This window comes from Bactrocera tryoni, chromosome 1 (genome assembly GCF_016617805.1).
Source record: "Bactrocera tryoni isolate S06 chromosome 1, CSIRO_BtryS06_freeze2, whole genome shotgun sequence".
NCBI lineage: Eukaryota > Metazoa > Arthropoda > Insecta > Diptera > Tephritidae > Bactrocera > Bactrocera tryoni.
The window spans coordinates 44971757-44987553 of NC_052499.1; the positions used below are offsets into that span (position 1 = coordinate 44971757).

The 15797-nt window shown below is 38.8% G+C and overlaps 1 protein-coding gene across 1 annotated transcript; it reads left to right on the top strand.

Annotated features, from left to right (window-relative positions):
- The first annotated feature begins 7156 nt into the window (after positions 1 to 7156).
- LOC120769017 (putative mediator of RNA polymerase II transcription subunit 12) lies at positions 7157 to 15030 on the top strand. Its single transcript, XM_040095897.1, has 4 exons — positions 7157 to 7186; positions 11112 to 12248; positions 13363 to 14506; positions 14783 to 15030. The coding sequence occupies exons 1-4, from the start codon at positions 7157 to 7159 to the stop codon at positions 14851 to 14853; spliced, it is 2382 nt and encodes a 793-aa protein (XP_039951831.1). The 3' UTR covers positions 14854 to 15030.
- The last annotated feature ends 767 nt before the right edge of the window (positions 15031 to 15797 follow it).

Below are 15797 nucleotides of genomic sequence, written 5' to 3' on the forward strand. Positions count from 1 at the left end.
GTTCTTTGATCCATTTTTTTTAATAGGTAAAAATCGAAGACAATCCAAAACACGTGCAAGCAAAGCAGCTGTCAACAATTAAATGAACATTCAAAATGGCCGAGCTTGTCGGCATAAGGGAGAGACATGATTACCAACATTACGCCACAAAAAATTCGAAATTCGAATATACGTAACCCGCGAAAATTCAAAATTCGCGATATTTTTTGAACACACCTCGTATGGGGCTTAAAAAATGAGTTTGACAATTTTCAGAGTTTAAAGAGATGGTATGCCTGATCTGTGCAAAGTATTTATTGTTGCCTTAATTGAATACCGGCGAGCGAAAGAATCAGATAGAATCAAATTTGTGTCATATATGCAATAGGTATCCGATTTCGTCTATTTTCACTCTGTGTCATAGGAATACACCGAATTTGATTAAAATCGCCCGAATGTTGCCACGCCATCAATTTGGGACTGACTTCTATTAGGCTCCATTTTACCATCGCTGCTACAATTTAATCTAACTCATTTTGTTAATGACTTATCGCATTTTATTAATTTTTAACCAAACCGTTATATGGTGAATGGGTCATCATCCTCATTCACCTATTTTCACACTTCCGTAAAATATGTAAAATGTTGGTGATTTTGCTTGAAATGTTTATGGGATATATACACTTAGCCTATTGTTGGCCGAAACCACGCCCACCTTTTTAGGAGCTTTAACCCACAAGTGCCACTCATTACCAAATTACAGTTTTATATTTTAATTTGCGGCTTACTTATGACAATTTATTATTATTGATTATTGGCGCTTTTTGCAGTTATCCGATTACGCCTATCTACAATACTGTACTTCTCAGGTTGTCAAATAATTTGTGTACCATGCTTCATTGAATTTCAAAATTCTCAAAACCTCTTCAAAGCAGCAAAAAATATAAAAAGTGGAGAAATTTTATTCGACAAAGCATTTAACAATTCTAACCAACTTATTACTTGAGTTCTTTTTAAAGCATTAGGAAAATATTTTTACTAAAAGATTAATAATCTTTATATATAAAAAGTACGTGTCACGTTGTTTGTCCGCAATGGACTCCCAAACTACTGAACCGATTTTAGTAAAATTTAGCACACTGTGTTCAGTAGGGTGGGTCGATTCCGGACTTTTTTCGATTTGGGATTTCTAATAGTGCGGAAAAGTGTCCTTAGTACTTCCTGATTCCAATGCAACCTTTTGTTTTGAGATCGGATTGCATCTTCAACACCAACTCCGGCCTTCAAATTTCGGAAATTCGCCTAAAATCGCATCTCATGGCAAAATGTATGAAACAAAAGTTATTTGTCACATCATTTGCTACCGAAATGGTATAACTGATCATGGCCGTAGGACGAACCGTTCGCGAGATACGAGCGAAAATGCGGCGCGCCACAGCCAAGGTGAAAATCGGCTTTCGGCCACACTTCTTGACGTTGATTTCGCCGAGTGCTATCACTCACATTCATTCACTTACGCCAAAGGACACGTTCGGATAGGTCTCCACACAAATATTTTTTCATCGAGTTCCTTCAATTTTGTCGGTGATTTCGCTGAGTTCTATCACTTACATTCATTTCCCTGCACCATACGACACGTTCGGACTGGTCTCCACATAAATATTTTTTCATCGAGTTCCTTCACTCTTGTCGTTGATTTCGCCGAGTGCTACCACTTTTATTCTCTCAACAGAACACAGAACTCAAAATGTCTGTATCTAAATTTAAATTTAGACAGAAATGTCCTGTGTTTGGCATATATCCGTACAATCTCTCTGAGTCCCAGTTACCTACTTACCAGGATGTTCTTTTGTGTTATCAGTTTGAAAGATTTCATATAGGACGACTCCGAGGCGACCACTATGAACCTAGGAGTAAAGAGGTTACAGAAATAGTTGCAAAAAAGGTTGAAAATACTTTCAAAAAGTCGTCTATTCCGATAGCTTCACACACCAGAGTTGTACAAATGCTCACCACATACCATAAGAAATTTCTGACTCTTAAGCAAATGTTTTTAAGGAACCCAATAGGTTTGAGCTCTAAAAGAGACGTCTCTTCTGCCGGAAAATTATTTGACATCGCTGCTTGTAAATGTATTTATTTTTCTTCCTGCACTTGTCCAAAGGAAAGGAAAGTTCCTATCTCTCTCAAGAGAACCAAACAAAACACACTAGTATTAGAACACACTGCTTTAGCTGCCCAAAGATTTGGAGTAAGTGATAGAGCAGCGGCCTTGATTGTTTCATCTGCTTTTCTGGATACCAAAAAAGCGGGTTTGATAACAGAGGATCAGGCTAGCTTTGTCACTGACAAATTCAAGATTAGTCGAGCAAAAAAAAGTGTTGGAGTTAAGCTCCGAAACACCGAAAGTATTGACTCTGTATATGGGCTGTATTTTGACGGCCGCAAAGACAATACACTTACACAAGTCAGCGAAGGTGAAAAGTACTACCGCGACACTGTCACAGAGGAACATATTTCTCTTATAGCGGACCCTGGTTGTCATTACTTTGGCCACGTCACCTATCCTTCCGTGTCAGCTGAGGATGAGACGCAAGCTATATGGCAACATTTAGAAGAGAAGCAGAGTCTGACACTGTAAATTGGTTAGATGTAATAAAGTGCCAAAGCTGAATTTCAAAGCTAATAATTATTACGATATGATTAACTGGAAGACTATTACCTTGACTGTTCCACCAGTTCTTTGTTCAATTTCTAACGAAGAACTCATAAAAGGGCTGTCGGGAGACACTGCAGAGGTATGGAAATTTAGTGAGTTCCCCTCTCACAACGTGGCAGTCGAGAGAACCGTCAAACTGGTGACAGAGGCATCTTCTAAAGTTATTGGCCCCCAATCTCGTGATCGTTTTAAACACTCTACACGGAAATCTAGGCAATAAGTGCCAAAGTTTAGTACGAAATCTGATTTTATCAATAAATTTGACACAGATTCAGACTAAAACAAGCCTGACATATGGTTGGTTGGTTGGGTTGGGAGAACCCGAAGAGCAGCCACCTCCACGCGGTGGGTTCTGGGTGACCAATACAGGTTATCTGAGAGCTGCAACAATTTTCACCTTGCGCTGTGGCGCGCCGCATTTTAAAAATTATTAAATTATTATTTATTCAAAATTAAACCTCAAGTACAATCCTTTGGATTCTTGTACCGACAAAAACGTTTTCGTCTTTATTCGCAAAAAGAATTGAATAGTTTATTATATGAACAATAGTATAAAAAATATATACCATAGCAACGCGTGGCCGGATCCCCTAGTAATAATAAACATTCTCCATCTTCTTATTATGCCTTTTCACATTCAAATATTGCTCGAAATACTCAAAGAAAACTTGGACATTGTATCGCCATGCTTGCTAAAATTATGGCAACGACATTTTTCGTGCAAAGACAAATAGTTTCCCCACAAGGTTATTTTAATGTCACCTAATCGATACAATTCTTCATTGACGTATTGCGAGCCGCTTTAAACACTTTGACTGCAGCTGCGATTATTATATTCCAAAAATCGTAAATATTATGAATAAAGACTAACACTGGAGCACCATTGACCTTATAACCAAATTTGTTTTTGTTTACTTCTCTTCAGATATCATAAATTTTTTTATCGCTTATGAATTATGATGTTAATTTTGCTATTCATTGATATTTTGATCAAAGTCGCACTGATGAAAAGAAGACGATCTGTTTTGTGTTTTGATAAATTAGAGGTTGTGGGCAATCACTTTGAATTTTGCACACTTGTCGACACTTCATTATTTTTTGAAACTTGGCATTCATGTTGCTTAGACAATAGAAAAGCCTTTTTTAAAAAAGCATGAATTTGTAGAAACAACAAAAACGTCGCTAGTTTGCAGATGAATTCACTGGATATATGAAGACATAGACTTAATGGGCAAATTTAAACACTTCCATTGCATTTTCAAATAAATGATCATATTTTTAATTTTTTTATACTCTAGTAACACGTTTTTAAATAGTATAATAATTTTGTGCACCTAACGCTTATTTTTAACACCCAAACCTAATCGAGATAGATATAGAGTTATATATATATAGATGATCAGGTTGACGGGACGAGTTAAAAGTATGGTAACTGTCTGTCTATCCGTCCGTCTCACCGTGCAAGCTGATAAAACTCAAGATATCTTGATGGAACTGGGTACGCATAGAGTTCATAGATGAGCATAATTGGTCCACTGTCACGCCCACAAAACGCCATTAACCGATAATTTTTAAAGTGCCATAACTAAGCATTAAAATGAGATATAAAACTCTAATTTGGAACATGTGACCGCAGTGACTAAGGGCACCTGTGGGCTAAAACTTAAAAATAGGGGCGTGAACCTGTCCTATAATAAGTGTAAAATACATATCTTCTAGATCTCTAATGCGCTGTAAAAATGGTTGCAATCCTGTCCACCGCTCATACAACTTCTTCTTCTTTATTAGCGTAGACACCGCTTACGCGATTATAGCCGAGTCGTTTCTCCTTTTCGCTAGATGGCGCCAATTGAATATTCCAAGAGAAGCCAGGTCCTTCTTCACTTGGTCCTTCCAACGGTGTGGATGTCTTCCTCTTACTCCGCTTCCCCTGGTGGATACTGCGTCGAATACTTTCAGAGCTGGAGTGTTTTCGTCCATTCGGACGGCATGACCTAGCCAGCGTAGCCGCTGTCTTTTAATTCGCTGAACTATGTCGATGTCGTCGTATATCTCATACAGCTCATCGTTCCATCCATCCGATATTCGCCGTGGCCAACGCGCAAAGGACTATAAATCTTTCGCAGAACTTTTCTCTCCAAAACTCGCAACGTCGACTCTTCAGTTGTTATCACCGTCCAAGTTTCTTCACCATATAGCAGGACGGGAATTATGAGCGACTTATAGAGTTTGGCTTTTGTTCGTCGAGAGAGGACTTTACTTTTCAATTGCCTACTCCGTCCGAATTAGCACCAGTTGGCAAGAGCAATCCTGCGTTGGATTTCCAGACTGACATTGTTGGTGGTGTTAATACTGGTTCCTAAATAGACGAAATTATCTACGACTTCAAAGTTATGACTATCAACAGTGACGTGGGTGCCTAGTCGCGAGTGCGACGACCGTTTGTTTGATGACAGGAGATATTTCGTCTTACCCTTGTTCACTGCCAGACCCATTTGCTTTGCTTCCTTGTCCAGTGTGGAGAAAGTAGAACTAAGGGCGCGGGTGTTGAGGCCGATGTACACTCAGCAGCTGTACACTCTTATAAAAGATGGTACCTTCTCTATTTAGTTCTGCAGTTCGAATAGTTTTCTCCAGCAGCAGGTTGAAGAAGTCGCACGATAGGGAGTCACCTTATCTGAAACCTCGTTTGGTATCGAACGGCTCGGAGAGATCTTTCCCGATCCTGACGGAGCTTTTGGAGCGGACATTCTAGGTGCATGTCCTCAAATTATAATCCTTGTTTCGTTTACTGTGGTTGTCATCAAAAGGGGGGTCTCTCATCCGAGGTAGTTGGTATATTTGCATTGGGGCCGTTTTTAACGTGGCGGGTCCCAAACCCAGCGCACAACACTGTGAAGGGGGCTCGCCTTCGAAACGACGTTCTTAGGCTACCGAGAAGATACTTGGTCTAAACTCGGAAGTCGTGAGCTGCTTGAGCCATATGTAAAAAAATCGTTCCTGGCCACTCCTAAGTGAATGGCGATCAGAAACTTTCATCAATTGCGTGAACTTCTACACATGACTCCTTGGCTTTTGACCAAATATATCGATCTGTGTATGGGATATACAATTTAAATTCACAGGAAATCTTCTCGTGATAGTCTGTGTATGAAAATGGGTTGAATCCGGTCAATATTTCCCTGAGTCCCCATATACCTAATATAAAGGTTTTCGAACTTCCAAGTGTCTTTATACCGTATATCCTTCTGCCTAAAGTAGATACAATTTGAAGAAAACTTGAGATATCAGCCATATAAATATTATATCGCTGAATTAAAATGAAATTGGTGTAAACCTCATATCCCTAATACATTATATTATTTCTGGTTGACGTTTCCCACATACATCACCACATCAACTCAATATAATAAATTTACATTTAATACCACATATCACACATATCTCATTTGAAGAAGTTTTTAGTATAATTTTAGCTAACGCGAACTAAAATATAACAATTTCGATGGCCTTGACTCATGTAAGTTGCAAGAGTATATAAAGTGCGGTTGCACCCAAACTTGGCTCTTCCTTACACGTTTTTTTTTACTTTATCTCACTTTCGCTTGGAATATGAATAATGTGAGAATTAACGCGGAAATCAAAAGTGTTTGCAGCCAGACGGTTATCTGGAATCGTGGCGAGCACCATAATGCGCACGCTTGTTTGTTCGCCTGTCGGTATATGAGTGGTTGGTCATTTAACGTGACTTTGCCGCAAACACAACCCATTTTGTATGCATGAATGAGTGCAGCCGTAGTTACCTCTGGGGCGCATGACGTGTCGGCTTGCGGCAAAAGATGCACGATTTTCATTCCAATGCTCACACGCCATGCACAAAATTCTCTTCGTTTCATACGTTAGCGTACATCCCAGTGGAAAATATGGCAATTAACATGTCTAAAATTCGTTTTGCAATTTAGCTCATCGAAATTTTTAGTTTTTATTCGCCATGTATGAAAATAATATGCTTATGGCCTGTTTACATAATTTTCGTTTTCACTCTTTCGCCACAAAGAGAAATGTTAGAAAAAACAAGACAAAAAAGTTTACTTGTGCTGCACCGAAGTAATTATACCGTACACAGATGCATTTTTAATAGCATTTCAAGATCTTTATCTCGATATTTATGAGTCAGTTTAACCTGAATCATCAGTGATCTGAAAAAATTGTTTATGGATTATTTACTTGGATAGATTTGTATATGCTATAGAGTTATGATAAAACTCAAAACAAACAACTTAACGAAAAAATAGTAAAATAATCGAAATACATAAAACCGGGTAACATTTCTTAGAATTTTTCTTTGGAGGCCTTTTTTCGATTTTGCTTAATGGTACTCAGAGAGTCAGTACAAAGTTCCAAAAACTCGACTGTGACCCGACATTGCTTGCCACTTTTGCCTGCTACAACGTTACCATGAGAATATGGTATGCAGCACAGTCACAAGTAAGGTCTGACTAAGTTGGAATGAAGCGGTGTATTTTTATAAACACTCTTGTCTTTCTGACTAGAGGCCAAAAATCACAATTGCATTAAGTTTCATTAAAAGGTTAAAATTACATCTTCATATAAATCTTAGTCAGAATGGAACGAATGATAAATCTAGTATATATTGGTTCAATAGAAGAGAAGTATTTTGTGTCTTTACTTTAAGATCACTTGAGACATGATGGTTAATTATGATTGGTTAAGAGGTAATACATTGTTGATAATTTTTCGGTGAATGGCACCAAAACTTTAGTTCAGCTGAAAGAACATGAAAGCGGTTATACAAAGTGCGTTCCAAAGTAAACCGGACTTAAAAAAAAAGAAACAGAAGAGTTATTTATTATAATTTGTTTTATTCAAAATAGTCTCCTTCTGCTTCAATATAGCTTTTTGCACGGTCCAAAAGCATGTCGAGCGAGTGTTTTAGCTCCTTGGCCGGTAAGGTCGCCAGTATGCCGGTGCAAGTCTTTTGAGTGGCCTCTATGTCTGCATAACGCTTTCCTTTCATGTGGAAATGCATTTTTCTGAAAAGGAAGAAGTCGCACGGTGCCATATCAGGTGAACACGGCGAGTGGTGAATGATTAAAATGTGATTTTTGGTCAAATAATCGGTCACAAGCGTCGAATCGAATGTTGGATTCTGAGCAATTTTTAGTCGTTAGTCAATTTGTGCGGAACAAACCGTGCACACACTTTCATAAGCCCAAATGTTCGGTCAAAATGCGATAAATCGATGTTTTGGGGATGTTCAATTATATAGTATTTCCATGAATTTCAATGATGATTACGGCTGATTTTTGATGACGGATTTTGATTGGCCCACATGTTGGTGTGGGCGTTGAAACCACTCGTGCACTCTGCTACTGGATAGGCATTCATCGCCATAAACTTGTTTCATCAATTGAAACGTTTCGTAAAAGTTTTACCAATTTTGAAACAAAATTTAATGTTGGCACCGATAACACAAACGCAATAAATTCACTTCCAATTGATGAAATGTCATGAAATACTAACTGGACAATCGATAAAAATAGCAGATTCTAACGCACCAGCCGACATATAGATGGCGCCACCAAGGTGTGCTAGATTCAAAAAGTTCTTTTTACTATGGAAAGCTCTTTGTGTTTGGATCTTCTTCTTCTTTACTAGCGTTGATACCGCTTACGCGTACGTCGTAGAATTTTCAAGCATTACCCCTGTCGATCAGCTTATCAAGCTCTTCGTACTCACGCACTTCCGCTTCTCACTTTTTTTGTCTGCAAATGCGTCTCGCTTTTCTAATTTGATATAATCAAAGCCGGATGGGCTCTGCGCATAGTACAATTTTTTAACTGATCCCTATGTAGACCTACAATATCACCTTAAAGTGAACAATGAAACTATTATATAGAGAATTGACCTTAAAATTGACTAATTTTACATTTTACTAACGAAAAAACTGATTGATTGCTATGTGGAATAATTGACGTGGATTCGAGTGCAACCCAAAGCATAATTTAATGCAGCGAATGATTGCCACATATTTTTATTGAATTATCCGAGGAACGCAATCAATATCCACGAAGGAAAGCTTGGTGTACAAATGAGCAAATCATGCGCTCAAATTACGAATTGTTGATTTGCTCGTAAAAAGTGTTGGCAGTACTGGTAGTGCAGAGAGAAAGGCTGGAAAGAAAAGCCTCTAAGAAATGATATAATACACGGCTATTTTACATCAAAATTTGTAGAGCATGCAAAAATTGCCGACATCTCGCCACAGCCGATTTTGCCACACAAGTCTGTGTATGCCACATTTATATTTTCATTTGCATACGGTTAGTATGGCCGTACATTAGCGACTCTTATGGTGGATTTGCAGATGTGAATACAACAGTACAAATGTGTGGCTGCGTGAACGAGTAATACGAGTGTCTGTTAATTGCGCAGGAATTTAGCGTAAAGATGGAAATGATCTGATATTTGCAACGTAATTTGTTTGCACACTTTTCCACATTAGCACACACATTTTTGTGGATAATATTTGTATTTGTATACCGCCATAAATATAAATTAACAAATGCATTGGCTCCGCAGTTTTACGCATGCGCAGTTGCTGCCAAATTGAATTTTAGCTGGTTGCTGGTTGCGGTAGTTGACTGCGAAACTCTACAACTTTTTCGCTAAATTGCAGTTAAAATTTAATAACAACATTACCAGTTTAGATCATTAATGCAAATATTTGCCAATTCGCAAATCTACTGCCCTATGTAGTTGAATTATTTTCTTAAACAAATTGCATGCTAAATCGATCTAAAGCTAAAAAACTAGTCATTTAGATTAGATAGTATATAATTTATAGGGTCTCCAATTTCGCCTTCTGGATATTATAAACTTCGTGGTAAGCTGCGGTTAACGTAGTAAAGCCTGTTCAAGGTACAATAAATGAAATCGGTATGTATATATATTTCTTAAACTTCAACAGAGCGAATATATTAATTAATGCCCTTTCAGAAAATTCTTCATCACATAGGGATAAATATAGAGGAGACGTGTTAACATATACATACATTATTATCTATTGATTAGTCGAAAAAGTTTTTTCGTATTTCAAATCAAACTTCAACTTAATTTTTTTTCATATTTATACTCATAAATAAATAAACATATGTATGTGCCATTTTGGTCGATCACTTTTTGCCATTTTTTCGCTGTAAATCGAAATTTCGAAATTTCCAGAACGGAAGCGAGCGAACCATTGTTGTGCTACTCGAACTGATACAGTATCATCTTCGTAAACTTCACAAATTTCATTTGTGGTTTTTTGGAACGAAATTCCTTACGGCAGGCTTGAAGAAGATAGGAATTTTGCTGCGGGACCTAACTGAAAAAAAAGTGATAGTAAAACCGTAAGAAAAAACCCGTAAGAAATAACCCGTAAGAAAAAGACTGTAAGATCGCTATAGCCTACCTTTAGGTATTGCAAAATAATTAGGCATGAAAATCTGTAACATTATTGTGTATGCACAGACTGCAAACTACATCTGTCAAATATTAAAATACGGACGTTCTTATGGACACTGTTATTTTGACAGCTGCACGACTACACGACTGCAGGCCGACAGTTGTCGTTCCCGCTAACTTGAATATTTCCTATATTTGCCGACGGCAGTAGGACGACAGTAGAGTTTTCTTAATACTTATCTGTACTTAAATAAAAACTAATCAGCGAAATTTGAGAGAAAAATTCGGACAACCTACATAAAATTAAGCACAATTTTGTTTGCAAATTGTATCGATTCTACATTATCCGAAGGAACTTCGTTCCTACCTGGTGTCACCCGACAGCACATTTCTGTTTTTTATACAAAAATTTCAAAATAATATAGCATAGCGAATTTCTTCATTATTTTCACTAATTTTTGAACGGCAGTAACATTTTTCTAACTGCTTCGAATTTAATTTTTCTTTGGTTAAATGAAGCTTAAAATCTCAACTTTCCAACATTATATGGTATGATACAATGTGATTGGTAGCACTGGAGATATAAGGCTGCAACGACATCTGTTGACCAAATACGGAAAGAAATAGAATTTTTTTAGGTCCTAGATATAAAAGTTATTTCCTTCACTTTCTCTCTCCAACGTTACATTGTATATAGCAGATAATATATGAGATGACATGATTCTAAAATTACTTAAAATCCGTCTTTAATTTAATTTAGTCCCATAAACTCAATAAACTAACATTCGGCTCTTGGGTTGGTTTAATGCCGTACATGTCGACCAGAGTGCTATTCTCAACAAAATTTTGAGATGATTTTTCGCTTAACAAGGTTTTATCTAACGCTATTCTTTCTTTTAGCTTTTCATTCTCATGTTCACTAAAACTTTTCATTTCATTTCAGAAAACCTTAACCTGCCTTGTATTGCTGCCGCTCACCACTCTATTGCACATTGCCGCGTGCGCAGAGGATGAAAGCTCCACAGAGACCAATGAAATAATTCCACGAGAAGCAATTGGAAAATTAGACTACTCCGTAAGACAAGCTCTTTTACGTGCCATAGATAAGTTGGAGCGTGAAGCGGCCAATGACGACTACGACGAAGAAGATGCTGAAGATCAGAATCCCACTGTCGAGGAATCGCCAACGGTACAAGATACCAACGAGCTCGCCTCGAATAACAGCAGCACTGTTTCTACCACCACTTCCAAGGATGAAATACTCGAGGAGAGTACCAACAAGGCCGACGTGCATCCAACTGTACAATTTTACACCGCCATTTTCGATGAGAAACACGCACACGAACAATCACTGGCCTCGTTCATCGATCGGTCGCACTTCTGGAAGAAGGCAAACAAAGCAAAAGCAAACTCAGACACGGCGGCGATTGACAATGCTGACACCGTAGCGCACGCTTCCAGCACATTCGAGAGTAGTCGACAGAGTACGCGCAGTGTCAGCAACGGACACAGTTCAAATAACGCTGTGCGTTTGAATGAAATTTCCGGAGAGAATTCGGATGAAGTGAAGTTTGAGATACGTAAGACGCACGGACTTGCAACGCCGTCAACATCATCCACGACTACAACGACGACGACCACAACAACAGCACGTCCTCGCACAACACGCCGTCCACGGCCTACCACCACCACTACAACAACAACAACCACGCCCCGTCCCACGCACAATGAGGACGGTGAAAATATCGAAGTGGTGGAGAAAGATGACATACGCATACAGGAAGCGCCGCTAGTGACCGCATTCACTGTCGATCTGGATGAACGCGGCGCAGCCAAGAATGTTATACCCATTGTGGATCAACCGAAGATACAGCGACCACTCAATGTCCCGCAGTCATTCCCTGCTGGACCCACTATATCGAAGCTAAATGTTCTGCCCACAAATCCGCTGTCTGCTGTGCCACAGAGTGAGGCAGTGTACAGTAATGTTGGACTTGTGGCACCCACTCAAGCAACCAACATTCTAGCGGCTTCAACAACACCGTTTACTAATATTCTGCCAGCGAACAGTTTTAATACGGTAAGTATGAGGGGGACTAGACCCATCGTCTGTTATGTGTGTCATGCTCAGAAGGGGAAGAACTAATTTACAATGACACTAATCGTGAAGTGTATTTCAACCGGGGAATAGTTTTTGCTACATTTCAAAACAGTAAAATCTTGGCGATCTCACTGAAGTGCCATTCGATTTTTTGGAGTAAAAATAGCAAACGGTATTTGTCTCTATCACTCGCAGTTAGAGCCTGTGAGTGTTGCCTATGGTACATATGTACTATTATTCCACCTATGAGTGATCTTCAAATAATGAAAGACATTTGAGGTTCAAGAGACAAACATCTCCAGTTTATGCGCTGCGGTTATCTCTTTCATTAATCTGTAATGCGATTGATCTCTTATAGTTTTATGTAAGAATATTCTAACAATGACATTAGAAAGAACTTGTTGATGAATGCTTATAGGCTATAACAGATGAAGTTCGAGACCAGCCATGTTTCACTTCCATACAACAGTGTTGATATGGGAAAGAAATATTCTGAGCTTTGTGCTTCAGTAGATTTGCGACTTTACTCATACCGATTGTAGTCCTCCAAATTCTTTTCTTGATCATCCTACCGTTGACATACTCTTCTGCTCCCCCGTCATTTTCTATAATTTTTTCGAGGTACAAGAAGATGTCGACGAACTCGATTTCAAGCAATTGTCAAAATTTATTGAAATCGTGTGAAGGACAAATGCTTTCTAAAAATTAACGAACAGCTTGTAAGGCGTTGACCAGTATTCCAACAATTGCTCGAGTTCAATTATAAATCAAATAAAGGCTTTGAGCAACTTTGTTCTGGCGGCACAACGAGAGTCTTGTCGACCGTGACTATAAATGGAAGTGTGAAAGTTGCAAACTAATGGAATTTTGGAACTTTTTTTGAATGGAATCTTCACACTGACTTTATCGAGTGAACATTTCACAAGCTCTCTCTAAGTATCTACTAAAACCAGCGACATCAACTATGAGTGCCTCAAAGTGTGCCTTGATTCTGATAGAGTCTTTTAAAAGTCAAACTATGCGATTTTTCAACATCGTTTATGTATAAAAAATAAATAAGTAATAATTTCCTTAAATACTGTTTTTTTAGCAGCCAACTTCCCAAACCGCTGTCGGCGCCAACGGCAATCCGAGCCAAGAAGGTGTAAGCAATTACCTAATCGAACGACAACGACAACTCGAACAACAAATCTATCAGCTAAAACTACAAGCACAACAACAACAGGACCTAATATTGCGTCAATTAAAATTGCTGGAGGAGCAAACGAAATTGAATGGCGCGCCGAACCCCACCGTGCAATCATTGCCGGCGACGACTACACAGACCTTTACACAACCTATACAGCAACAACAACAACACCAAGTACAACCGCATTCGCAATTAGCTGTACAGCCAACACAATCTGTGCCACTCTCGCCACCCGCGGTGCAACAACAACAATCGCAAGTGGTCAGCTTCACCATACGCCCGTCCGTGGAATTCGTGCCGAACACGGTCGCCCAAAGTAGTCCATCATTTTTCAACACTTTCCCCGTCGATCAGCAATTACCGTTACGCGAGCGTGTTAATAACTTTGCGCACGGCGAGCAGCGCAACAATTACACGCCGAATATTTTGCCAGTGACACAACAACAATTGCCCATAAATGACCCGGTGCAAAAAGTTTTTCAAAATTTGCAAAACCTGCAGAGCCAAAATGGCAATCCGACGCAGCCGCAAGCGACAAATGCTGCCACCTCGGTGCAAATACAGGCGTCCAATCAATTTAAATTCGCACCCACCTTTCCGACCGTGGAGACACCGTTAGAGGTGTCACTGTTCCAGGCGTTGCCGCAACACAATCCCCAGCACTTCCATCAGCCACAGCAGCAGCAGCAACAACAAGCGCCGCTAGTGCCAGGCTTTTTGAGTCAAGCGCTTTTGGAACAGCAACAACAACAACAGCAGCAGCAACAACAACATCGCTCACGCTTGTTCCGCCAGGAGGCAGGCACGTCCAATTTCGGCCAAAAGCCGTCAATCACACAATTTTCATCGGTCCAATCTGTCATACCCGCGTCAATACTGAGCCAACAACAGCAGCAGCAGCAACAACAACAGCAACAGCAAACGCTAGATAATCAAAATTTCTATCGGCAACATTTGGATCCGCAAATTAGCAATCAACTGCAGCAAAATGCACATTTTTACCAGCAACAGCAGCAACAGCAACAACAGCAACTGCAACAACCACCAGGTAAAATCGCAAGCACAGTGAGTAGTAGCACTAACACCATCCTTAGCACCATTAGTAGTAGTCTTAGTAATAACATTATCCATAGTAGTCGCCTTAGCAGCTTAAATAACAGTAACAGAGGCTCCGCGCATTCTAGTTTTAGCACCTTAAGTAATTCGCCGAGTAGTCTTAGCGGCAATAAGCCGCCGCACATTTCTTCTGCACGTAGCTTAAGTAGTAAAGATAAATTTCACTATACAAATTTTGAAGAACTAAAATTAATCGGTAATGTTTTAGCACTAAACCGTGGCATTAACAACTTTGCACCGCCAACTTCACAAAACCTACCCTTCGCTGGACGCTTCTAAGTGTGGCACGTATCCGTAGCCGTAGCCGTACGAATGTACGATCCACAAACACCATCTAGCTAGCAATGCACCGCGCTTTTAACTTGCCACACCAGTCAACCACATGATGATGTCCTTCTGATGTAATGGAGTCCTGCGCAGCCATCATGTCACCTAGACAACGTAATAACAACTCAATGGCTTCAATAGGAAAGTAAAATGCACATGTCCAATAGCAGCAAACTTTCAGCACAACTAACAAAATGTAATTAACAAGCAAAATGCACTGCAATGAACTTGTGAAACACTTGTAAATAATTCGGTATATCTATGTACGTAGTAAAAAATACTTTATTAAGTCAAGGATTTTTTATTGAAAACGAGAATATCGAGGAATATCAAAATATAAAATACAATATCATTATTTGATTTGGTTTAGTTGAGCATGACGCTTCCAGACCTTATATATTTGGTTTGAATGTGAATGAATTTAATTCTAATATACATATGTTATTAGTTGAGTAGTTGAGTATCATGTTCAAAATCCTAAGCCTAATCTATAAATCTATGAAAAAAGTGAAACATGTTGTATTTACCGTCTTAGAACTAGTGAACAACTCAACTAAATCTAATACATACATACATACAGGTCCGACTTATCGAAGGCAACATTTCAGCAATAGCAACTTAAGAAACATATTTTTAAAGATAGATTCTAAGCCATCCCGATTAAATATAATTTGAAAGTCATCCCTTAATATGTTGGTCAAAATCTATGAACTATTTGTGCACCGAAAAGAATGTTACTACACAATGTGACAAAAAAGTATCTGGAAATTGTAAATAAAATGCAAAATATTTTATTTTTCATTAATATTTATGTTGTCACCATCAGATTTATTACTCTTATACCAACGATTTTTCTTCCAAACATTTTTCATAAGCATTTTTTGGTATGGCCTTGT